Source organism: Centroberyx affinis, unplaced genomic scaffold (assembly GCF_046629955.1).
Source record: "Centroberyx affinis isolate AG114_WGS23_722 - 3 ecotype Tasmania unplaced genomic scaffold, CSIRO-AGI_Caff_v1 ptg006791l_1, whole genome shotgun sequence".
NCBI classification, from domain to species: Eukaryota; Metazoa; Chordata; class Actinopteri; order Beryciformes; family Berycidae; genus Centroberyx; species Centroberyx affinis.
Genome location: NW_027283445.1, coordinates 22,224 through 48,111, shown reverse-complemented (window position 1 = coordinate 48,111; position 25,888 = coordinate 22,224). Strand labels below are relative to the sequence as shown.

Here is a 25,888-nt window from a genome sequence, read left to right as displayed (position 1 = left end):
GTAGAATTCATTGAAACAAAGTAAAAGCAATAGAAAAATAAGTACTATATGAGAATATGGAAAATGTGCAGTGTGAAATGAGCAGTAAAATAACAGTTTATGTGTAATATATGACAAATGAGAGGAAAAAAAATAAACATGAAGAACATAACGTGAAATTACAGCATACATACAGGATGTGCGTGGAGAAGGAGAACGCTTATCACTTAACACTCATAATGAACACTCATTTTCAAGAATTTGTTGTGGAGGTACTGATGCAGAGACTTGGCCACAGTTTAGAGATTCACAGTACATACTGACACATGGTACAATGACAACATAATCTCACACACAACATAGGCAGTTAGTTTATACAATGTACATTCTATAGGTTCAATATATGTTCAAAATTAAAGCAGCATAGCAAACATTATGGTTAAAGAAAGGGAGTGTCCAATTGGTAGTTATACTGAATAAAATGAATAGCATGAAATAACCTGGAGCAGTGATTATAATTATGTGCCAAAGTGGGCAAATAAGTGTGCAAAGTCTGAAGTGACACAAGGTTGTGCAGATATTGTACGTTAGTACAAAATTTTGCTACTTGAATGAACCAGTGTTGCCCAGCACACAGCATCATTGGGGTGTTTTATTTTGAAATCAGACACGGTTTCGGAGGCAAAACCGGATTTGATTTTGTGAACAATTGTCGTTAGCAGACGATTTTACAGGAAACGTCCGCAATATAACCACTGTTGGCATCTTATGCGCATGTCAGGCAGTGGGCCTGATCTGCTGGGTGTCTCGTCTGCGTCTGCATCATCACGCGCTACAAAAAACATCGACGATAGGGACGACGGTAAATGTAGTAAATGTAAAATTATCCCAGAATGCAACAGCACCCGGGAAGTACCTTGCGAGCGGGGAATAGAAAAAATAACACCATGCGAGAATGAAACCTGCATTTTTTGACAGCTTTTAAAAGCCATAAACGACAGCACAGTGTGCGAGTCCACCGTGGATTAATATCTAACCGTTGAGAGTATTTCATTTTTAAAAGTTGCCGTATTCTGCTTTTTTGAGTATGATTTAATTAAGACAGCGCTGATCGGGCCCTCACGCGGGCATCTGTCAAAGCTAACTAGCTTTAATGCTAGGAGGCTCCCGAAGCCTTCTTATCTCTGGGGCCGAAGTAGAAACAGACCGTCAATATTAAATGTGAGCCTCTTGTTTAGGGAAAATGTCTGGCTTTAACTTCGCATCCGGGACTCTTGGTCCCACCAACACGGGTGGTGGATTTTCATTTGGGGCAGCGACCAGGTAACGTTAACAGTCTGTAATAGCCGACTTGGCTAACGTTAGCTTAGCCAGAGGTAATTCATCCATCACGTAGTATATTGGTTCTGGGCAAACCTTTGTCCCGTAACGTTATCGGCAAATCTACACACCTTGTAAAACATTGCTTACGAGTTTTTAGGAATTGTTTTGGTCATCTGGTAAATTCGGCATACAAGTGATCCAACAAGCAACACTTTATTTAGATAAAAGCTAAACTTTTTGAATTGGGTGCTCGCTACCAGTAACGTTACCACCACCACCACGGTGTGTTTCACCTGTGGAAGATTGTGGGAATAAGAGGCGAATCAATTTTTAAAAAATAAATTTGTGTTGAAGTAAACGCTGCTTGTTGTATTTGATGTATGTCAATTTCAAGCATGACTCCTAAAGATTCGTAAAACGTAATGTTCTATCAGGTAACGTATGAACTTGTGTCTTTTGCTGATGAGCAAGGCAATATTAAACTGCCAGGTTTTTGAACTAAGTTTGGCGTGACGATCTCTCCATACAAGACAGAACGAAACATATTGGGACTAGGCAAACCTTTACTGCTTTATATATTCGTTAATTTGATATGGCCAGCTAATGATTGAAAATATGGAATGCAGAGTTTACACTCATCGGCATACTTATCCTTCTGTATAGTTATAAGTTAGGTAAATTCCTGTTTTAATAAACTTTTTACTCTTTCCACAGTTGTAGCTGTTGGCCAGAGAACATGACCAGTTCACTATTTTTTTCAACCTAAGTTGCTATCATAACTGAAATATATACTCCTAATGGGAATAATTAATGAGGTCCTCCTGTATAGCGTTTACATGTACCATCATTTGCTCAATGTTGATGTCATTTGCTTACAGTTCTGTTTTTAACGAGTCTTGTCCCCTTCGTCTACATATCCCTAAAGTGTCTGAAATCTGTAAAGGATCATAGCTTTGACTTAGGTCCACCCAGTCTATTTCTGTGAAAGTGCAGGTGGACCTGATATCTTATTATGGTATATTTAACAAGGGAGACATATTGCATATATTATGCTCAGAAGTAGGATGAGGTCCCCTCTTCAGTCGCCCCCTGTGCATTGACTAGTTATTGAAAACCAGTCGGTTTGCATTTCAGTAGTCCCTTATTTCGTCTCATCATCTTTAGTTTTATCCCAGTGAAGGCTGTGTTATCATGGTATACATTGATTTTACAATCAGTGCTTCCCTTTTGTTCAGTTCACTACTTCATTTAAATACCTTGGGAGAACTGTGAGTTTGTGACAGATCTTTCTGCCTTTTTCCTCTTTAGTGCACCTGCTGCGAGTACTGGTGGCTTCAGTTTTGGAACTGCTCTGGGTGCAGCAGCCGCCACCCCTGCCGCCGCCGCCGCCGCTGCCACCGCCACCAGCACCACCCAGGCTCTTGGCCTAGGAGGCAGTCTCTTTGGTCAAAAACCCACTGGAGGCTTCTCTTTCAACACCCCTGCCTCAAGTAATATAAATACACATACAAACCAACTTGCAAGTATTCTGTTATTAGTGAAGGTGCTATTGGTGTGATGAGCATACACAAATAATATGAGGCTAGAAATCACATGCACATACATAGAGTCCTGTGTGTGCCTGACATGTCTGCCACCTGCAGTCACAAACCTTGTCTCACATTTAAATGTTGTTCTCTTACAGGTGCTGTGGCACCCACTGCTGGCCTTACATTAGGTAAGTTTGGGTATGTGGGAAATTTCTGCACTCAAATTTAGCAAAATGACGCAATGATCAAAACCGACAACAATGGTCTGAGAGGGAAAAAAAGATTGAATAACATTGCATGGAAAAGCACATTGAAGTGTCCTCGCAAGCTTGTCTCTACCAAATTCCATGATGCTTCTTAAATTCACTGTTGAAGTCTTAACCACCTGACTTCTGATCTGCCCAGAGTAAATCCTTAAAACCATCCACTACAACCTTTTTTGAAATAATTGAAAGGATTTTAAAGTGTAGTCCACATTTAGGCATCGTTAGCAGACGATTGAATCACAAGGGTGATGACGATTGAATCACAATCCTGCATCACCCTGTCAGGGTTTATTTCGCAATAATGACCCGCTCGCTGTACATTATCCCGCTTATTACATGGCTGCTTACTAAAGAAATCAATCATTTGACACAAAATATTGATTTAAAAATTATTTTATTGATTTAAAAATTATTTTATTGCTTCCGCTACAAAAAATAGTCCGTTAGAATGCCGTAATTGACCAATCAGAATCGAGTATTCAACAAAGCCATGTAATAAAAAAAAATTGTACTCTGGTACTACAAATAACAATAAATTAAACATGAAGTGTTTAGAAACTTCATGAAAACAGGCCATCACTTTTACTTCTACATATCCTTTCTCTCAGGTACCCCAGCCTCTACAGGTGCTGCCACAGGCTTCAGCTTGGCCTTCAACAAGCCCGCTGCCTCGGCCACGCCTTTCTCCCTCACCGCCGCCACCACCTCCACGGCCCCTGTGGCGACGGGCTTAACGTTAGGCTCTGTCCTGACCTCCACCGCTCCACAGCAGCCTGCAGCCGCAGGCTTCGGCCTCGGCCTTGGCCTCGGCCTCGGCCTTGGCGGCACAGTGGCCAGCACAGCGCCCCCCACAGGCTTGTCGCTGGGCGGGAGTCTCTTCACCAACCCTGCGTCTACAGGTGAGACGCATACAGAAAGTCTGACACACACATGCACAAACTCCTGCCCTCACACTTGTTTCTTTCAATATTTATCATAGATCCACATGCTCAGCCAATCAGAGCTGAGGAACAAAACTATCTGTTCTATAAATATAATATAATCCCCAATCCTAACAGTGTTAGTGCCACTGAGCTATAACCATGTGTGTGCTGTGTGTTGCAGGTTTGGGTCAGACCACTCTGGGCGGAGCAGGGGGGTTAACGTTGGGTTCTCTGGTAGCTACCTCCGCGGCCGCGTCAGCGGCCCCCGCTCCCAGTATTGGCCTGGGCGGGGTCGACTTCAGCACCTCCTCTGAGAAGAAGAGCGACAAATCATCTGGAGCCAATGCACAGTAAGTCTTGCTAACATAAAATGCATGCAGTTCCATATTCGACTAATTTGGAAATGCTAGAATAGTTTTTAATTCTGTCCAGCAAACCATATTACTATTAGTCCAGCTAAAAAATCTGAAGATTCAGAAAATGTCTCAACATCCAGATTTGAATATGGATTGCAAAACTTTTGCTAGAAAATTTGAATGATCATGTGTGCCTGTTCACCTATGACTGATCAGTTTGTATTAACATCTCTCTCACTCGTGTTCTCTCTTGCTCACTCTCAGGGATAGTAAAGCTTTGAAAGATGAGAACCTGCCCCCAGTCATCTGTCAGGATGTGGAGAATTTCCAGTAAGCATTGTTGTCCTTAGTTACTTTCTACATTTTTGTGGGATTTGAGCTGTTGGTCTTCTTGCCACAAGCCTGCTTCTATAACATTGCAGCTACTTTGGGCACATTAGAGATGTCACGTTTGCCCAGTGTTTTACCTGCTACACCAGCAGTGTTTGTATTCCATAGGGGACACGACTGATTTGGGTTGTTGCCAGTTTCTTGTAAACACAGCTACAAGTATTAATCACAACTTTGCTTTTTGTAGAGCTTTGGTTTTGTCTAATCTATTTAAAATACATGTTTTAATGGGTTGTACATTTGACAAAAGCATATATGTTGTACAGACTGTTTTTGTGTAAAAGGGCTTGACAAAAGCCATGCAGCCTCCATGACTGGTATAGCAGCTTTCATTGATTACAATGGCAGCACTCAGCCATGGCACGCTATGAGTATGAGTCCTGCTGCATCTCTAACGTGTCCAGTGTAGCAGCTTCATAACCTTTAACCAATGACATAACTGCTTTGAACCGATATTGTCTATTTAATTCCTTCCCTGTCTTATAGGAAGTTTGTAAAAGAGCAGAAACAGGTGCAGGAGGACATCAGCAGGATGTCCTCTAAGGCCATTTCTAAAGTCCAAGATGACATCAAGAACCTCAAACAGCTTCTCTCTGTCAATGCCAGCGGTCTGCAGCGCCAAGCACTGGCTATAGACAAGCTAAAGCTGGAGACGGCACAGGTAAAAACAAGCACACACAGGGCCACGTGTGAGACATTACAGCTAAACCCATGGTCCCTACACAAGTCTGGAAGTATGGAAAAAGTTGTTCAGTTCTTACATAAATTACATACACAATATGATATTACAAAGGCATCATTGACCATGGCCAAAGTGAGATAAGAGCTCAGTCACATAAGTTAGATGTACCCAACATATTTCTTTACAGAAAATTGACGGTCCCCTTTCCTTTCCAGGAGCTGAAGAATGCTGACATTGCACTGCGGACACAGAAGACTCCCCCTGGCCTTCAGCATGAGAACACGGCCCCATCAGAGTAAGCCAGCTACCTGATAGCAGTCCAGATGCAAATCAAAAAGAGGGGGGTGCGGTATTGTCTTGGTGACGGATGGGTGCAAGCAGAGTGCCTTGTTTTGCCCAGAGCCTCTTCTACACCTAACTCAGGTTTTGCCTGGTTAAATTGAAAGTTTTGTTAAAATTGATGGAAGTTGCTGTACCTGTCGCATTTCTGCCTCCATGTAACAATGCTGTCCATTCCTCTTCTCAGTGGTAGTGACAGTACTTCTATGCTTTGCCAAGTTAAGCCAAGTCTGTCAATACTGTTGATCTTAATTTTTATCCCTTTTTTTTTTTTATCTGTTTTTTTTTTTTTTTTTTACTTTTACCTACCTAAGTTTTATGAATTAGGTTAAGTTGACTATTATTTCATATGTGTGTGTGTGTAGTTATTTCCGTAGCCTGGTGGAGCAGTTTGAGGTGCAGTTGCAGCAGTACAGGCAGCAGATAGAAGAGCTGGAGAACCACCTGACCACGCAGGGCAGCGGCTCCCACATCACCCCACAGGGTAAGAGGACATCCATCTGGCTTAGTAGGGAAAATGTTTCAGGTCATTTCAATGTCTTAAAGTTAAGTTTCCATAACACATATGCATTTATTTATTTATGTGCCTTTTATGTAATTGCTGACCCGTTGTCATTTCACACTTTTGTAATTTCTTGTAATGATGTGAAGAATGATCTTGAGCTATAGAGTTGATTATTGTATTGCTTGTCCACTCCCAGGGAACATTATAATGAACATTGACCAAAACAACATTGACAGGTCTCTGGCACAGCTTACAGTGGCTTATAATTGATATAAATATTAAGCCAGTAAACTCAGCACCTGGCAAAATAATCACTGAGTCATTGGTATGTATGTGTTCCCAGACCTGTCTCTCGCCATGCAGAAGTTATACCAGACGTTTGTTGCGCAGGCTGCCCAACTCCAGTCTGTCCACGAGAATGTCAAGGTGGGTTTTTTTATTGTCTTGGAAATTTATGCAGCAGCGTCAATGTTTCTGTAGGCAAATGCTGCATGTCAAGCTTGTGATTCCAGTAAATGTAGTTAAGTTTGGAAGGAATAATGCATTTACTTATTTGGTAATAAGTTATTGTTATTGCCAGCCAAAGAAAGACCTGGAACATTAAAACCAACAAACCAACAAAAACTAATTCAACAAAAAGCATTTGAAGAGTGACACTGATAAATATTGTTCAGGAAAATTGTGTTGTATGATGCAAACCATCATAGAAAATTCATGATTAGCAAAAATGTGACCGATCCCTAGATGGTTGATATTATAGGATTTGGACCAGATAAAGCTGCAGTTTAGCAGTTCCTAGAGCACCACAATCTAGAAACTGTGGGATGGCAAACATACAGAAGCAGAAGCACAAGGACAATGGTTGAAATGAATAAAATGACAAAAATGGAAAACTTTAATGGTGCTGGAGAACTGAAAGAGAACTAGGTGACAGGCTTTTCTGCTTTTGTCAGCTCCTGAGTACTTAGAAGTTGGTGTTTGTCTCTTCACGGTTTTCCTGCCTTCTTGCCCTCCTTCTGATCTGATTTTGAAGCACGACTAACTGGGCAACTGACAGGCCTTAGAAGTAGTCATTAAGTCTCGGTTACTTTTCCTCTTTGCATTTTCTTCTCTTTCTCTTTGTCACAGACATTGGAGTACTCATACCATGGCTTTTTTCAGACCTTTGAAGTAGTCTTTGAATCTTTCTTTGTTCTTCTCTTTTTCTTCCTTCACAAATCCTGGAGAAGAAACTAGTTGCTGTCATTGAGTACGCTGACATGCACCCCAATTGTTCAATCTCAACCCGATTAAGGCAATTCTCTGACTATTGAACTATAGATTCCTGCTCGTGGCATTACTTCGAACCATGTAAATGTTGTAATCAAATATTGCCTTAAGCTGATTACTCCCAGTTATCAGGGGATTGGTGTGCATGTAAATGTACTCATTGTCAGGTTTAAAGGAGAATATCTTTGTCATTTAGAGTTATATCCAATTTATTACTGTCTACAGAAAATCTAATTAGCCTACTTTTTTAACAAATGAGTAAATTTACCCCAATCATTTTGTATCTAATTAGATTTTTTTTTTAACATTTACTCATGATGTCACCACCTGTTGTACTCTATAGAAGGTGGCATCACATGGCACCAAAGATCAGCCAATTACAGATGGCAATTCCAGTAGCATGCTTTTTACCTTCTTAGATGTCAGGCTTTACACGGATTTGGGTTTGGTGTTAAGTTACTCTTAAAAAATACAAACTTTATGACGTCAAACCTTGACACTCTCCCCTCCTTTATCTGTCTTTCCCTCTCTTCGTCTCTTCTGTCGCAGATCTTGAAGCATCAGTACCTTTCCTACCGCCGGGCCTTCCTGGAGGATTCCACTGATGTCTTCGAGTCCAAACGGGCGTCCAACAGGAAGTGGCAGAGCGCGCCGCGTGTCACCACCGGGCCCGCCCCCTTCTCCAGCGCGCCCAACGCCGCCGCGGTTGCCATGGCAGCCACGCTGACCCAGCAGCAGCAGCCAGCTCCAGGTCTGACCGCCTTCAAGTTCTAGAAACTTCTCCACCCCCATCCCCTTGTTTGAGTGAACGAAGGAGGGAGAGGAGAGGGGAAAGGAAAGAGAGAAAGGGGAGAGGACAGGAGGATGATACTGTGGGACAGGGAAGAAGAAAGGGGGTCAGAGAGGAAGATAAAAACAATTAAAAACAACAAAAAGCCTTAGCTGGTGCCAAGCTCTTGTCTGTACTTTCTCCAGTGGAAGAAGAGGAGGGTAGAGGGAGAAAGGGAGGGATAAGAGAAATCTGTCGCCAAACTCCTAAACGCCTATCTCTGTGCTGCTTTGCCACCTTGTCTCTAACCCTCAGTTCAAGGGATAAGGGAGCCAGGAGAAAAAACAACAAATGACATTTGTTAGACGCTTTTATCCAATGCGCCTTACAAAACCAGAGTGCATACTTTTTTTTTAATATATATATGTATGTATATGTCCCCAGAGGGAACTGAACACCTAACCCTGGCAGTGTTGGTGCCAAGCCATTGAACTATATTGAGAATGTTACAGTGAAACCAACACATACAGTGATACCAAGGATATTTTATTATGTCACCAAATTTCTCTCTCTCTTTCTCTCTGTGTCCTCTGTAATGGGATCTGAGAGCATGGTTTGGAGGCAGTCATTACTGGAAAGACGATACAGTAGGAGAGAGTTGGGCTGCCTCACTCAAAGCCCAACCGTCTCTATTCTACTCAACTTGAATCTTGAACTTATAATTAGAGTCTCAGTTGAGTTAGGGCTCAGTTTTATTCAACAGGTGCTTGAAATAAGCGTACTAAATGAAGTTTAACAAATGAAGAGTTTAAGTAGAAACATTAGACCTTTGCTGTGTGATGTAGATATAATTAGGAAAATGTTCAGTCAGGAGTATGGGCGTCTATTGATTTTTAGAATGTGTCTGGGTGTTCAACTGCTGTGTAAGGTGTAGATTTATTATAATGTAGCTCTTACTGTTTCCAGTCTGCCTGCATAAAGAGAGGTCTTGTGTAGGGATGCTCCGATTGATCAGATGCCAATCAGTCAATCATTGGCTAATTTTTGAATACAGGGCTCTTGAACATTTTTCAGACCAGAATCCAAATTAAAGATTTGGTCATCGCGACACCTTGCCTCATGCAACATACAGCTTTTATTGTTTAGGGTCTTACCAATAGCAAGCCCCATTTTGGGCCCAGACCCATATTTTTAAGAAACCATGCTCTAAATAATGAGATTGGATGCCTGTGTGAACTTTTATTGAACAAACCAATCTTATTTATTAAGCAGAAAATGCACGTTTTTATTAAATGTTAGCCATCATACCATGTGTTATATCCCATTCCATCTTCCATTAGTAAAAAGTTCACGGAAATATCCTATTTCAGTTCATTTGGTCATTCTCCTGAGTTCATTTCCAACATAAGCAGACATGTGAAGACACAGATCTTTTTCTGAAACATACTGCTTCTTCAGATTGGTGTCAGATCAGTGTTGGCAGGTGTACTTTTTAAGGAATTACTGATTGGTATCTTTCCCACAAATCTCAATCGAATCAGCCCTATTACGCTGTACACTAATGCTATGAAACACAACTTGTAGGCAGGTCATTTTATTTCACTCAACTCAGTACTCAATGACAAATGAATCACTATTATGAAGTGTTTTTAAAATTTCAATGTCCTTGTTCTTAGTAGTGTCCATTATGGATGTTGCCACATCTCTGAGGTGTTCAACAATTTATCAGCCTTTTTTGTAGGCTTTGGTTGTTGCCTTCTTACCGGCATATCAGGGCACCCGCTTGAAATGAACAAACTAAGCTACTATGTATATTAGTATGTTTCTGCAGTTTTTTTGTTCCTTCTAAAGTTTAATAATTTAAGTGTAGTAAAGATATCATTCCTTTGTAACCATGGCAGCGTCTTCAGTTTCCATGGAATCTTGAAAGCAATATTTAAATTGGTTGTGGTTGCTAAGGCAGCAGGGTTTGAAAATTCTCACATGGCAAATTACAGAAACATGACTTCAACTCTAGTTTTATTCGTGTACGTCTACAGCTTTCTTTGAACAAACATTTCATCAAGACTGCTGTATTTTCTTAGACTGTTATCAGATCCCTAATGCCACCAAATTGTTAACCAAACAATGAGCGTGGCTTGTATTTATTCTATGTAAAAAGATATGAACATTCACACTTCTTTGAACTCTTTGCAGCACATGCAGGAGTTTTTTTTTCAGTTAGCATCTAGGCTATTTATTGTATGTGCCAAGTAGTGGTAATTCTCTAGTATTTGGCCCAGTCATTTCTTAGACTAAGCCTAATCAGACATGGATGTCATGGTCTCTGGTATTATTTTGTATAAATTGGTCCATAATTGGAATGGTATTGTGGAGTGTGGCCAATGTAATAGCATAGCATAACACTAGTAATGCAGTTGGGTGGATTTTGCTTCAGGTGACCCATTAACTTATGGGCGAGGTAGTTGATTGTGTAGGCTAAGAGGTTATTCAAATTAGTGCCTCCAAGGACTTAAGGTAAAAGGTGCCAAAAGACTCAGGCATGTCTGGCTCTCCGTTTAGGCCAGTTCCTGCCGAGGGCTAGGATCCATTTAGGTGTAGTTGTTGGGGTTTGCGTTTTAACAGCATTGTCCAAAACTAATAGCAACATGTCCACATCAGGGCCAAGGGGGAGTGCCAGGGCTTAATCATAGAAAATCATATATACTATTTACTTACCTAAATCTGTAACTCAACTAAGAAATTGTCTTGTCCCGGCTAGACTTACTTGGCCCTGAAGTGGACACGAGGCTGTTAGCCTTGTAGAATAAACGCAGTCTCTGTCACCCACTGGCTTAGATGAGCCAGTGTGATTGTGTACAGTCAAAAACATTAGTGTTGTGACAGCGAGTTGAAGCTGGTCTTTTTTTGTTTCATCTACAGTGAGTGTAATATGGATTTTGCATCAAAACAGTGAAAAAGACGACCAACATTAGCTCACTGTTCAGTACTTATTCATTTGGTTGTATGTAGCCATACCGCTGTTACTTGACTCAAGCTATTTCACTAAAGGGCTACTGTCAGTGTTCTGTTAACAGGGCTGGGGTCAATTCACTTTCAGTTCAATGAAATCAGAATGTAAAATGAAAGCGTTTTTCACAGATTGATATTTCAATTAGTTTCTCAATGTATTGATTGAATTGAAAGTCAGTTGAGCCCAATTTTGTTTGTAACTCTGTAGTTCAGAAGAGGAGAGATCTTTGCTGCTCATATACACTGGTACCTCAAGGCCAGTGAGATGCATTTGTGCCAAAAAATGAAAGGTCAGTATGGTTATGTGTCCACTGAGAACCTCTGTTCATAGCACTAGGTTCTTGTTTTTCAGCTGAAAGGGTGCTCTGTTGCTCGTTCCAGATAACTGCTGAGAGCTTAGCATTTTTGGCACTTGGAACACTGCGGAAAAAAGTTGCGATATCAACTGGTTTTTAGTTGAGTCTTAGCAACGAGACATCTCCAGCAGTGTACACGAGCATCTGTCTATCGCTGCTAGTTAAAGCGGTGCTCGGTGAACACAGCCTAGTTCAGCTGATGCAGTCATCTTTTGTGAGGGAGCTGTTGTGTGCTCAGAGATTAATAAACTGCTGCTTTGGACATTCCAGTCCTGTCTTCGACAACTCTAAACTCTTTGCTTGTAGAATGGAGAAACAGCTTTGGACCTAGCTAGACTCGTGTCTTTTATTACCTGGATTCCTAAGTAGTCCAGAATTTTGACACCTCTGTATATTAGCTTACATTGTACCATGTTGTCTTCCACACCTCTATGATTGCTCTTGAACATTGTTGATTATTCCAAAATTATGGGATGATTTTTGATCTCTTGACGACGCTGTTTGGACCTTGAAGTTGATTGTGGACATTTAGCCACCTTGTTGTTCCTGTGCGTTTATGCTAGGTGTCTTAGAACTATATGTAAGGTATGTGAATGCACAATTTAGCAAAATGTAAACAGTTGGAGCAGTTTGTCACTATCTAACATTGAGACTATTGACACTAACATTGTCAATATTTTATTCACATCTCAGATTAAAAAAAAAAAAAATACAGTTTCTCTATTTCCTCCAATGCCATCACAACAACAGAAGTGATGTTCTCTTACCTCTTTTTTACAAGTGAAGGAATAAAAATGTGATTTTGACACAATAGAGCACTTGGAATTTCTCACTCCAGTGCTTGGTGCCTCCTAGTTTCAAACACCGGCAGACTTTTGTTGCGTATTGATTGTTGAGGATGTTTTCCTGAACTTGACAGTGTTTTTTGCTGGAGAACTTTTTCCAAGTGGTTCCTGAACTGTAATTGTTCTGGAATTTGCTGATGATCCTCGATTGTGCAGATGGTTCCTGACTTTGTTCAGTGTGATTTTGAGCTTCTACACTGTTCTCTAAAATAGGCCTTGAAAGTCTAATTCCTAAATGTTTCTCCAGAGCATCTGGTCTTTTGAGTGGTTGGCTGTTAATTTACTGTTTTGAATGTCCTTAATCATTCTTGTTCATTTCTTTTGACTCTATACGAATCATACGCTTACAGCATGCCTTTCTTTTTGTCACACAAAGTTCTTGGTAGTGGTGCTTAGTGGACTTGACTTCCAGAAGGTACTTCTGTTGCAGGTTGTTTTTGGAAGTCTTGGAAACTCTGACAAGCAATAAGTTTGTAAATGCTTATATGGAAGCTAGACTAATTCATCTCTTTTAAATTTGTTAATCAGTCACCTCTTTGTCAATTTAGATACAGCAAAGAAGAGTGTGTGTAGCCTGTAATGGCGTGTAGGTCCTTCCAGGGTGCAGCTTGTGTGTTTCAAAAACAATTAACCGTTGTCCACCTAGAACTGGCTTTTTTATTTGAGGACACACTGGTGAAAAAACTTTCCACAAACATGAACCACAAAGCTTATGCAGGTAAATTCAGCCAATCATTGTTGGTGGGACGTTCCCAGAACTTGGCCCCACTGACTCCCCCTATGTCTGGGCGAACTGTAACATATCACTGGGTTTCCTTTATTTTGATCAGTTTACACTGAGAGGCAGCCGTAGATGCCACCTTCAAGTCTATTATCTGAATCTGGAGTGCTTTGTAGATGAGTGTGTTTAAACCTATATAACCAATGCCTGTTGATACAGTATATTTAATATATAATATGGTGTGCCTTTTAAGCTTTATTCAATAATTATCGTTTGTGTGATGCATTTTTGGCACATGCTAGTTCATTCACTCTCAGAAATCTTGAAGATTTGAAAACTTGTCAAATGCAATAGAAGCTAGCAATTAACAATCAGTTCTGTTCTAAACTGTTTGTCTGTGTTTTATGTAAGTGGAATTGCATATTAAATTGACAATAAATCCCTTTTTAAACAAAGAAACCTTTGTCCTTGTTTCTTTTTGACTGGAGTTTATATTTATAACACATAGACTAATTGGAAACCATGCCTAAATTTGACTACATGAAGTAAAAAATGACAAAAAAGGAAACAAGACAGGTTTCTGAGTGAAAGAACTAGCAACATAATTGTTCTTTTCCACATATTGTCAGCAAATATTGGCTTTAACATTAATAGATTGCATTGTTAATGTCAAATTTTCCTTCAAAGCAATATCTATTGATGCAGTAAAGTACATATTTGCTGTACTGCAGTTGAAAAAGCGCTCCCAGTTGCCTGATTCTGCAGAAGTCACTATATAATGTTTTGAAAGCATCATGTGAAGGTAGTATAGACTCCACAACTGCTGACACACTGCTGCGTTAGCTACTTGGCCATTTCAATCTCTTGATTGCTCACAAACACACAAAACACAACCAGACCCTCAGCAGAACACACACTGTTACAGCCTCTCTCACACAGACATTAAGTTGCTCAAAGATGTATTTATCTGTATTGTACTTTTGAGTTTTTTGCATATGTATTTATTTGGGATTTCCAATGTAAAAGTTATACATCTGATATTTTCTATCTAAGTGAAAGGGAAATTGAATTTTTTGTGAAAGTATGTAAGTCTAGAAATTACATCCTTTGCCCTTGTCATGGTGAAGTCATATTGTCTTTACCTGATGCTGTTGCTAAGAAATCAACAAGAAATATCTTTCACACACACACACACACACACACACACACACACACACACACACACACACACACACACACGGAGACAGAGTTTCAGGGGAGTAAAGCATATGCTCTCTCTCTCTGCCTCAGGGACCCAGGCACCCTTGGGGGCAGGGTTCGGAAACCCCTTTGCCTCGGCAGTGGGCACTAGCTTGGGCTCTTCCAGCCTTGGAGGTACTACCTCTGTTTTTAATTTTAATATGAATATTCCATTTTATTTCTCTACCTTGCCCTTCCCTTAAGCCATTTCTGCCCCACCCATTCTAGCTTTTAATTCCAGCTTCTTTTTTTTCTCGCTGCTCCCTTGGTCTTGTATGATACTGAGTGTAGGTAGCAGGCGGTGTGTGTGTGTGTGTGTGTGTGTGTGTTTATGTAACAAATGAGTGATGTAGTGAGAGCTTTGCAGCTTTTCTCTACTCTCAAGTGCAAGAGGTTAACTGTGCATTCACACCACAAGAGAGAATTGAGCAACCACTTGCCGCAGGTCACTTTATTTACTCTGACCTGAGACAAGTGGGTCGATGCGACCACACCACAGTTGCCATCAGTTCCTCATTTTCATCAACTTTTCTTCAGTGAGGAAAAGTTGGGCCAACAATCTTCAGCAGCTGTTATATGTCCTTCCTTTTGCTGCAACACCTTTGTGCTTCAGCTGTTAATCGACTTGTGGACAGTAACATGACTGGTTGCAAGCAGGCTTAACGCAAAGCAAGACAGTGTGTTTGGTCAAATCTTTCTCAGGCTTTTCTCTCCCATTGACCAGTACTTTGCTATGCAGTCTATTCTTAATCCTGTCTCGTCCAGTCACAAGTTGAGTGACTTGTATCCTACTGATGCTTAGTGCTCTGTTGATTCACTGGGTCGTGCCACTTGGTGTGCGTGTGTATGTTTGTTAATGTGCACCTATGTGCACTTCTGAGGCGCTGCTCCTTGTTTTCACTCTTGGTGTAGGCTGTATGTGTGTGTGCGGGTGTGTGTGTGTTACCACAGCTAACTTCCATGTCTCTCACTCCCACAGGTTTTGGTGGTGGTCCAGGATTTGGTGGGGTGGGCACTGGGGGCTCTTCTTTCGGTTTCTCCTCCACCACTAAGCCCACAGGAGGCAGTCTGAGCGCAGGTACATACACACACAGCCTGAGAATATTACAGTATGCTGATATGGTTTGAATGCCCCATGTCACTACTATTCACACTAGACCTGGAGTAGACTTATGTACGCAGGTGTACTTCCTCAATTGTCATTTCCCTATGGACTGTGACCTTATAATGTCGTCAAAAGCGGAGGTATATACATGCTTATTCATGAAGAAGAGGCTTCCTGCATACATATTTTCAAGCTATTGTGAGCCTGGGAGCAATGTGCAGGTATCTTTTAGTTTCTCTTGTCCCCGCTGCAATGTGTCAACTTTGTCAGCACCCCTCTTTTTATACTCTTTTTTTTACACCTTTTACATGACAAGTGTGCTGGCGGTGTGGCCCCACAACACGGGTTAGGTTCTGAATTTTCATACCAATTTTCATACCAAGTGGTTCATACCAAGTGGAGCAAAGTTTGACAAACTTTGCTCAAAAGTCGGTAAATCCCACCGATCTGTCACCTAAGTATCTCTATCTCACACACACACACACACTTTTATGGAAGGGCTTTAAGTTAATGCAATTTTTTTCCCTCTATCTCTCCTCAACCCTTTACCCTTTATCTGCTCCCTCCCTCGTCTCTTCCACCCCCCCTTCCTTATATATTCTTCTTGCTCTTTCCCCCTCTCTCTCTTTCTGCCCTCCCCTGCTCCCTGTCTCTCGCTCCTCCCAGGTTTTGGTACCGGCAGCAGTTCAGGCTTTAACTTCAGTAACCCTGGAATCAACGCCTCTGCCGGCCTGACCTTCGGTGTGTCTAACCCACCTGCTACGGGCTTCGGTGCAGGAGGGCCCCTGCTGCAGCTCAAGAAGCCTCCCGTCGGCAATAAGAGGGGAAAGAGATAGAACCGACGAAAGACAGAACCCTCCGACTGACCAGCCTAGGGCTTTCTAGAGTTTAAAGCCCTGTCTCCCAAAAGCATATTGGCGCTATAATCATCTTTATCCAACAACAGAGCAAAGGAAATGTAAATTTGAGGAAATGTAAATGAGCATCTTTATTGCCCAAAAAATCATCAGGGATGTGATTGGAAACACAGAAAACATAGGGAAAAATAATCTCCCATTAGAAATGAATGGGAGATATATGCTCAGTAAACAAAAGTTGAAAAAAAACCCATCACTGACTATAAAACCAGCAGTATTTTTTCTTTATACTTTTGTTCTGGATCATCCACTGTGTTGTCAATATTGATCTGATCCCAGTTGCCCAGTCCTAAGCCAGTGTGTTACACAAAAAGTTGCCCATATATCATCACCTTAAGCGATATGTCATTTTGGTAGAGCATTTTCCTGTTAGATCCAGGACACCGCAATTAAATAATATTACTTTTGCCTCACGTAACATTAGTTTAATTGGTTGCATAAAGCTATTCTTAGCATGAATTTGCCCATTTGCATTGCCTCAAGATGTTGCCTGTCAATCATGGCCTTTAGCGCTGCAGTGCTTTTGGGAATGCCAAGCAAGGACAGAGTTGGGTCAATTATACTGGAATTGTTGCAGTGATCTGTGAGGATTTGCTTCAGTCTGACTATAGTGCAAGATGGATGTTTTGCACTTTGGGGGGACAATTCAATTGGTTCTGTTGTGTTTGTCAAGATCAATCAATCCCAGAAATGTATGTGAATGCATTTCAAATGATGGTTTGGCCCAAGTCGTGTCCAGGAAAGGCTAAGAGATGGCAAAGGGAATGAGGGTTTATAGAGTAATAGTGGGGTGGGAAGGGCTTTGTCCATGTCCAAAGTTTAAATGGGGTGCATTATCTGATCCTACATACTTTTATAGGCACAGGAGAGTGTCCAGGGTGGGTTTTGGGGTAAGCACAGTTTTATTTTTGTATCAAGTGGAGAAAGAGATGAGTTTTGGGAGAGGGAATAGCATAGGGATGGGATAGTCCATTACCAAGTCCACATAACCTGTGTTTTTCTTAGCGTCCAGCCTCATTACTGTTGTTTCATAATTGCTTTTTAGACACATTTTCTGTACCCCTGCAAGTGTGTGTACAAATGTAAGGACTTGGGAGAGAGGAGACGCTGTGCTGTTTGTACTACATGACTCCCATTAGTTAGTTGAATCTGAAAGGGATTTGACAAGCAGATTCTTCTAAGTAGGCTACTCAACTCGGTGTATGTGTGTGCTAGAACAAATTTGCACTTGCCAGCGTGTATGAACTGACAGTGATTGTGTGGATGTGCATGCGTGCGAACTGTACAAGTATTTGTCTCTGTCTCTCTGTGTCTGTCATAGTAAATTGCGGACTTCTTGTTGAGCAAATGGGGGGGGGGGGGGGATCTCTTCTGCTTTTTCAATTGTCCACGCCGTTTTTCTCCGTTACCAAATACTGGTAGTTTGTGCTATTGTTTTCTATTAATCACAGTCTGTGTAAACCTGTATTTTCAAAGAGCTGTTTAATAATAAAATCTCTTAAAGACGGTGGTTTGCCCGTTCATCCATGACATCAGTTCAATAAATGTGTGTGTCGATACCGAATGTTGGGTGTCAGTATGTCTATCTGTGTGTGTGTGTGTGTGTGTGTGTGTGTGGGGCTGACAAAATGAAAACTGATCCTGCATTGCCTCACTGTTGCTATGAGATGTTGCTATGTTAAACATTTGGTTGCTAGGCAGAGATTACACGCCATCTATCTAGCTAAATAACGTTAGCTCTTAGCGCTTTGATCCACAGTTATAATATTCATCATTCAAGAATTCAGGTAATGTAGCGGCTTCAAATAAGCGTTGGGATAATGATAGACAGTTAGTCATGAAGTTAGTAAGGGAGGAGCCTTTCTTTGGCTCTAAGCTAACATTTGCTAGCTTAGTTTGAGACCGGTAGCATAATGGCCAAACAAGATAGCTTGCTAACGTTATAACAACTCTCTGAAGTCCATTAGCTCAAAGTCAGTTAACCTTAGCTAAGTATTAATTTAGTCCTAGAAAGTAATACAGCCAGCGTTGTTTTCTAGCTAATGTTCCTGAGATATTGAAACTTCTAAGTTACAGGACAACACCTGCTTGAACAGAAGAACGACACCTGTCGGGTGGCTAATGCCAGAAAGTGACATAAGCTGCTACATCTCCTCAATGTGACATGTTTTCATCCAAGCAGATCCGGCATAGGCTATATGGAAAAACATGAAGAAAAGTCAAGGGCGTTTACAGGGCATCTGTTTGCACAATTTTGATAGGCAACAATAGCCCAACCCAAAGAGTTGCCTCAGCAGCAACAGCTTGCTGCCAGGAAGCATTTCAGTAGACTTTTGAGCCTGTGTCTCATTTTGTTGCCTGTTGCATCTACATTACCCCCATAATTGCCCAGTATATCAACACGCTTGAATAGCTAAATTTACAATACCACAATTAGATATTCATATTAATGGTTTGTTATTGTCAATGGGGGGTTGCATTAGATAGTTTTTACTAACTAGGGGGATGTCATCCTTCTTTTGGTCCCTCTCAAATCATCTTCAGGTCACAATCATCATCAGCTGATTGGGCTACATTGTGTTCTTTTGCAGCCATGCCTCTTCCAGACACCATGTACTGTGCCCAGCAAATCAACATCCCTCCTGAGCTGCCAGACATCCTCAAAGAATTCACCAAGGCAGCCATCCGAACACAGCCTCAGGATGTGCTGCTCTGGTCTGCGGCGTAAGTTGTAATCTCTGTTGACGGACTGCCGGTGGTTTAGTTACAGGGTAGGGATGCATGCAACTTTGTTTTATTCCAATCTTAAACAGTGCTATAAACAATGTCTCTAGTCAGCATCACTGTATGAAAAGCTGAGAGCCTTTCACCCGAGCAGCTCTTATCTTGGCAGTGACAGGCTGTAATTGGGTCCCTGGGGCTTCTATGTTACCGCAGTGGTTAAACTATCTGACTTTCTTGAACAAAGGCAGAGCACTCAAAGTGTGGGATGAACCTTAAATATATTAATAAGTTTTCTAAGTCTAAGGGTGGTCATACCCTAGGGCAATCTTTTGCAAATGTAGATGGGCATTGTTTACAGCAACAAGCAACAAAGTGAGCACAGGGTAAAAAAAGAACAACTCAAATGTCTCCTGGTGATAAGATGTTTATATGAGATTAAAGCAACAGCCTTATGTCACTTCATTGGGCACTGTTGCCTATCAGAGTTGCCTGAAGGTTACACTGTGTATTGCTGCCTCTAAAGTCACTGTAAAGTCATTTTAAAACAGTGAGGACACAGCTACTGTATGATTTAGCACAATAAAATTACCTGTAAACTTAAAAGAGGAAGGGAACTACAGTATATGATTTAGTCAACTGATGTTACTCAGGAGAAGACATCAAAATATTCCAGGGACTTGGGCTTGTATGATGCAAACTCCTGTCTCATTCCCTCCTACACGATACTGTATCTTTGTATCACTTAATTTGATTGGCATGCTGAGCCAAAGGAGGTTGACAAGCAGGATGAAGATGAGCACAGCGTTTAATAATAACTGTGTGTGTGTGTGTGTGTGTGTGTGTGTGTGTGTGTGTGTGTGTTCTCTCCCAGGTATTTCACTGCACTGTCTAAAGGAGAGACTCTGCCTGTCAAGGACAGGCTGGAGATGAATGTTGCCACCCAGAAGACTGACACTGGACTGACCCCAGGTCTGCTCAAGGTCCTCCACAAACAGGTACTGTCTTACCAGCAAGACCACACCAAGTGGAACGGATCCCTTTGCATATTTGTTTCATTCATATTCTCCAGTGAATTCTCTAACTTGTTATATATTGCATATATCTTTTTAGAATTATTCCATTTAATTTCATATTATATATATTATACATACATATATATATACATACATATATATACTTTCTTTGTCCCAGTGTTCTCTACTGCTGCTATTTACTATATATTTCATAGTTTTCATTCATATACTTTTACTTAATACATTCTAGTGTTGTAATTGTTGGGTTGGGTTTAATACAACACATGTGCTTTCTTATTCATATCCTATTTTTCTTTGCTGTATCCTATTACTATTTGCTGCTGCAATGACTCAGTTTCCCCACAGATTTAATAAAAGTTTAATCTTATCTTCATCTTATCTTATCTTATCTTTTCTTATCTTACCTGGGGCTTCTACTGGTATCAGTGGTGTGGTGTGTTCATTTAATGAACTGAATAATTTATAGACCCATACAGGCCAACCCAATACTTAGGACATTAATCTTGTGTGGAATGCTACTCTTTTTCTGTCTTTATGCCTGTTAGCTTTACAGAGTTATGAATTCTTAACATGTTAAGACCCTCTGACAGGCTACCACAAATACAGAATCACAGTATTGATTGGTTCATTAACAACAATTAAACAAGTGGTTTTGATGGTAATCTACAAGCAAAGGCGAGAATGTGCCTCGCTAGCGTGTTTTCTGCACTTAGCCCCTCCTCTCCTTGTGTTTCTATCCTTGCTGTAACTTAATTCCATATCATTCAGTACTGATATTTCAAAAGTCCACCATATAACTCTCAAAAAGATCATTAAATGAATGAAATCTTGTTGAGAGAGGTCATCAGTATGCACGGCTGCCAGACTCCCCAGAGCCAGTACTGATGTGTAATTTAACAAATACTCCACAATAATAATAATTACTCATGATTCCTTTTCACAGTCATCTGGTTAACTGAATAGCCTTGATTTCTTCAGTAAAGAGGAACTATAGACGTGGTGGAAGGGCCTGTGTGTAATCTCTCCTCTTCTGTCTCCTTTCCACACCTCTCCTCTCCTCTCCTCTCCTCTCCTCTCCTCTCTCTCTCATCACCCCTTCTCCCCCTCCCTCCCTTAGCTGTCCCCGGGGCAGACGTGCAGTAAGGAGCAACTACAGAAGAAATGGAGGGGTCTGTGTCTACCCATGGATCAGCTGGAGAGCCTGCTGTTGCTGGGCAACTTCAGCTCCGACATCGGCTGGATGGAGTTCTTCGCCCTGGGCTGCTGTAGTCTGGGAGGGGTGAGATGATGTTACACAAGGACAGATATAAATACTAATACTTATACCACTTAATACCACTCCCTTTGAGCTCGTAGCCTTGTGAGGCCAAGCACAGCTGGAGATCCTTGAGCAGCGCTCCTTTGTTCATTCCACAGTATAGGCTGCAGAATAACGGTGATCCAGATTTCTCCATCAGGGTCCCCAAGGTCTGGAATGACCTGCCCAAGGAGATCACTGTCCTCCTTCAAAAGTTTTTTTTAAAAACGCACCTTGCTAAGGCTTGCTTTCACTTGAACTATGGTCTGTGTTCTGTTTTTATTAAATTCTATTCATTGCATATTCAGTTCTTTTTCTTTTTACTCTATTTATTACATTTTTATTTATCTTATAATGCACTTTGTTACTCTGTTTTGATATGCACTCTACAAATAAAGGTTATACTTCTTATTATGCATTGCCACTGAGGACAAATTCTGAGAACTGAAAAAAAAAAAAAACAGCCAATTCCACATAGCAATTTGAACCATTGTTGTACAATATAAACTTAGAGCATACGTTGGGGTTATTGGATGAAAATGATTACAATAATCCACTTCTCTCCATTAGAAATGTATGACGTGCTTCAGTGTATGGAAAAAGGTCAGAAAATCGATTTGCTTTGCTTTCATTCCCGACATGTTGCACAAGGCTTTTGATATTGGATTTTATTGATGTGGAAATTTCCAGATACCAGTACCCTATTTTAGCCCAGTATCAGCCTGATATCCAGTACCATCGTCAGCATTGGTGCATCCCTAATAAATACAGATCACACATGGGCAAAGGAAGCCACTGAATGTCTATAATCAGGGGTGAAAAAAACAAAACTAACAGAGCAATTAATTTAGTTAACACTGAATGTAGAAAAATATTAGGATCACTCGCCATTTGAAATAGACTGACTATAGATTAATCCCTCTCAATTCTATTAACCCTCTAATGATTTCACTTATTAAATCTAGAGATGCAGATGAAGCAGAGGAGAGAGGTCAAAGAGGAGTTTTTAAGCATTGAGAACGTTAAAGGGGGTGCAACTCCATATAAAGAAGGTTTTCCTTACATTTAATTTTCTCGGTGTCTCTATGTTGGGTGTTGCCACTCACAAGGCTGCTGAACAGTTTAACCACATGAGGGCAGTCATGCTCTGTGTTGATGCTGCATGGTATTTTTTTTCCCCAACTATCCTTCTGATTGTGTGAGCCGGTGTGTGTGTAAGTGCAACTGTGTCTGCGAGTGCGTGCGTGTACACACATGATACTTGCACGTGTCGAATCATCCTTGAATGTGTGTTGTTTGCTCTGTGTTTGTCTGTTGATTGTATCCCACTGTTTGATGTGCGTTCTCAGAACATCATGAGGGCTCTGAAGTTTGCCTGTGAGATCCTGACAGAGGACGAGGAGGGGGGCGCGGCGCGGATCCCGTTCGACACCTTCGTCAAGCTCTACACCTACCTGGCTCACCTGGACGGGGAGATACCACAGGACCACATTGACAGCTTCCTCAGCAGCCTGCAGACACAAGTGTAGGTGTTGCTTGTGTGTGTGTGTGTGTGTGTGTGTGTGTGTGTGTGGTGTGTGCAGTCTCCTCAGATGTATGGCTGACTGTAAGCTTATAGACATGAAGCCTACTTCTCTCCCTCCACTTGCACTAAGCAGAGTAGATGTAGGCGGTGGAGAATTAGACCATTTAAAATACATTACCAAAGAGATGCTGCTCAGTTCTCTTTTCTCAAACAACCTAATTTTTTTTCCCTATTTACAGCTATTCCTTCACTTTGGACTAAGTACCAATCAAATCTCATAGAAACGCATATTATATTCTCGATCCTATTCTTTTATTTTTCAGTTTCTCCTAATTTGTTTTGTTACTTGAGGTCGAAGCACTGTTTGATCAGGTCAAGGTCTCAGCACAATAGGCTATATCCCATAAAGCTCTGTGCTGCTGAAAATATTACACATTATCAGTATCAGTTCTATACACTTGTCAGCTTCTTTCCATTGTTAACTAGAACTGCATATCAAAACAACTTCTAGTGTTTGGGTATGGGACATATTTTATAAAGATGTGTGGGAAATGCATTGAAAAGCACTTTAAGCTGAAGATATGCTGCCAATAGGTTGGCGGCTGTTTTTTTGGATGAGTGGATGAGTACATTTTCTGCAGCGATGGCTGCCCGCATGTGCTGAACACCGCTTTAGCTCCATTTTGCCCAACATTACTGGCGGTCAATGTCGGGAGGCTAACGAGCACAAACAGTTTAAGGGCTAAGCTCAATCCCCTGACCTCAGATGGTGCTGTGAGATAGTGATAGTCGGTGTCGTGAAAATCCTTCTGCTGCAGCGTGAAGCTGTTGCACTGACACACTGGTTTCTCTGGCCAACAGCAACAAGCAGAGCGGCATGATTCAGGTTTCCAACTTCTACATCAGCAGGAAGTGAGGGTAGGAGAGATGGAAGGCTACGGAAGAGAGGCAGGAAGGAATAAAAGGAGCAAAATGAGTGTTCAATTAATAAATGGCCTTGCTGATACTCCTTCAAGCACAGCTGTTGTTTTATTGCCTAGAAATTGGTCCCATTAATTGTTAGCATCACACAATAGGTTATTATTCGTCATTGTTCGGCTGAATGAGGCTGCTATTTTGAGGAAATCTTTCAACGAGCAGCAAGAGAGGCACAAAGCGGTCTTGTACACAAACTGTCAGGTGAAGTGTGCGTATGCTTTGTATCACCTCGCTGTTCCGGTATGTCTGGGTTAGCCAGAGTTCATTTATCAAACACACAGCCTATCAGGGGGCTTGAGGCCTCGTTGCGCTCGGCCTTTTCCGCCTGGCATATTCATTTAGCCCAGCAGAGGTAAAACAGAGAGGAGGTGAGGGGAGGAGAGGTGAGGATGTGATTGTCAGCCCCTGTGAGAGAGATAAAACCTTCTGTGCCATTTTTACTCCTCCAAGCAATATTGTAAATGTGCAAACACACACACACACACACACACTAAAAATTACTCACACGTTGATTAGTCTACTTAGCCAGAAAGCACACAAAATGACATGCAGTGCTGAGAAAACTCTCTGAGGTACACACACACACACACACACACACACACACACACACACACACACACACACACACGCTCATTCACACACCCAGTCTCGCTGAACTCGAGCCCAGAATAAAAAAAGTTTTTCTCTCTCTCACACATACACATTCACACACACACACACACACACACACACTCACTTGTATAGAAGTGTATATATAGTTGTGTCATTTTGGGAGTATTTCATCAAGCGGGACGGGAAACAGGATCAGTGGGGATTCAGAGTTCCAACACAGTTGGCAGTAGGGTTTAGGGGTGGAGGACACACACACACACACACACACACACACATACACCAAGGCTTTCTCCTTGCAGGGTTGCAGCTGTGGCCAAGTGAGAGGGGAAAGGAGGACAGATAGAATCACTGATAACTGCAGGCTCTCCACCCATATGACACAACACAGAAGACATTCTGTCAGGGATTTGCATGTTTTGTGAGCTACAAAGCAGACCTGAGTCAAACAGTATTTTGCAAATAAGTGAGCAGACTGCCTGACGGATGGGTTTTTCCCATCAGGACAATACAGATCATGAGCTTGGAATTTAAGGCTCTATCCGGGTGGAGTTGTAGTTCTGAGATATTGAGCATCAGAGATTTGACACACCAACTGGCAAAACTGATAGTCCTTTTCATCTTTTTAAATATTTACTCTCCAACTGTTATTTAAAAAAAAAAACCTTAGAATTCCAAGCTCACAAATCACAGAAAAGTATAGATTGGCTTTTAAATACATTCCTGTGATTGTCAAACTTTCTGTTGTATTAACAATTGTATTGTCCAATGTGGCAGACCACACCCATCTGATGCTGATCCAAGAGCGTTAAAACAAACACTAGGAATTATTTGCAAATACTAATAAAATAGTTTCTTCAGGTGAAACAGAATCAGACTTAAAAATGAACATATTGGGACAGTGAGCGGAAGTTGGTGTGCTTTTTGCTGCACTCACATGCAGTGTAATATGGACAAAAGAATGTCTGCTTTTAATTATTGGCCTTCATATTAAATTATGTTGAAACAGTAAGGACAACAGCAAATAACACCTGCTTTTCACTATCCCAATACTTACACGTGTGATTGTACAGGGCGGAAGGGTGACATGTGAACGCATGTAACCCTAAACTGAAAAATTTAGGACCACAGGGGGAAAAAATGCTGACCCCTACTCACACATCCTCCTTTGTCAAGTTTCTAGGCAGCTTGGACTT

General features: G+C 41.3%; 2 protein-coding genes across 5 annotated transcripts; both read left to right on the top strand.

Moving 5' to 3' along the window:
- Positions 1-896: 896 nt before the first annotated feature.
- On the top strand, positions 897-18,045 carry nup58 (nucleoporin 58). 4 transcript variants are annotated; one of them, XM_071513143.1, is made up of 14 exons: positions 897-1,302; positions 2,611-2,792; positions 2,987-3,019; positions 3,706-3,996; positions 4,202-4,370; positions 4,641-4,706; positions 5,253-5,427; positions 5,664-5,743; positions 6,153-6,271; positions 6,636-6,718; positions 8,111-8,312; positions 14,555-14,638; positions 15,483-15,581; positions 16,275-18,045. In XM_071513143.1, the coding sequence occupies exons 1-14, from the start codon at positions 1,223-1,225 to the stop codon at positions 16,442-16,444; spliced, it is 1,833 nt and encodes a 610-aa protein (XP_071369244.1). In that variant the 5' UTR covers positions 897-1,222; the 3' UTR covers positions 16,445-18,045. The 4 variants fall into 4 exon arrangements, with proteins under 4 accessions (XP_071369244.1, XP_071369245.1, XP_071369246.1 ...); XM_071513144.1 differs by lacking the exon at positions 2,987-3,019; XM_071513145.1 differs by lacking the exon at positions 14,555-14,638.
- A 1,073-nt stretch (positions 18,046-19,118) lies between these two features.
- ropn1l (rhophilin associated tail protein 1-like) lies at positions 19,119-24,021 on the top strand. The gene is made up of 5 exons (XM_071513147.1): positions 19,119-19,249; positions 20,121-20,244; positions 21,401-21,562; positions 22,930-23,105; positions 23,967-24,021. Exons 1-5 carry the CDS (start codon positions 19,119-19,121, stop codon positions 24,019-24,021), a joined length of 648 nt encoding a protein of 215 aa, XP_071369248.1.
- Positions 24,022-25,888: the final 1,867 nt, after the last annotated feature.

What these genes read in the sequence shown, in the direction of transcription:
- nup58 (XM_071513143.1), top strand. Translation starts at nt 1,223, where the DNA reads ATGTCTGGCTTTAACTTCGCATCCGGGACTCTTGGTCCCACCAACACG. An exon ending in TCATCTGGAGCCAATGCACA is followed by an intron (nt 4,371 to 4,640) that starts GTAAGTCTTGCT and finishes GCTCACTCTCAG; the next exon opens with GGATAGTAAAGCTTTGAAAG. An exon ending in GCAGCAGCAGCCAGCTCCAG is followed by an intron (nt 8,313 to 14,554) that starts GTCTGACCGCCT and finishes TCTCTGCCTCAG; the next exon opens with GGACCCAGGCACCCTTGGGG.
- ropn1l (XM_071513147.1), top strand. Translation starts at nt 19,119, where the DNA reads ATGCCTCTTCCAGACACCATGTACTGTGCCCAGCAAATCAACATCCCT. An exon ending in TCAAGGTCCTCCACAAACAG is followed by an intron (nt 20,245 to 21,400) that starts GTACTGTCTTAC and finishes TCCCTCCCTTAG; the next exon opens with CTGTCCCCGGGGCAGACGTG. An exon ending in AGCAGCCTGCAGACACAAGT is followed by an intron (nt 23,106 to 23,966) that starts GTAGGTGTTGCT and finishes TCTGGCCAACAG; the next exon opens with CAACAAGCAGAGCGGCATGA.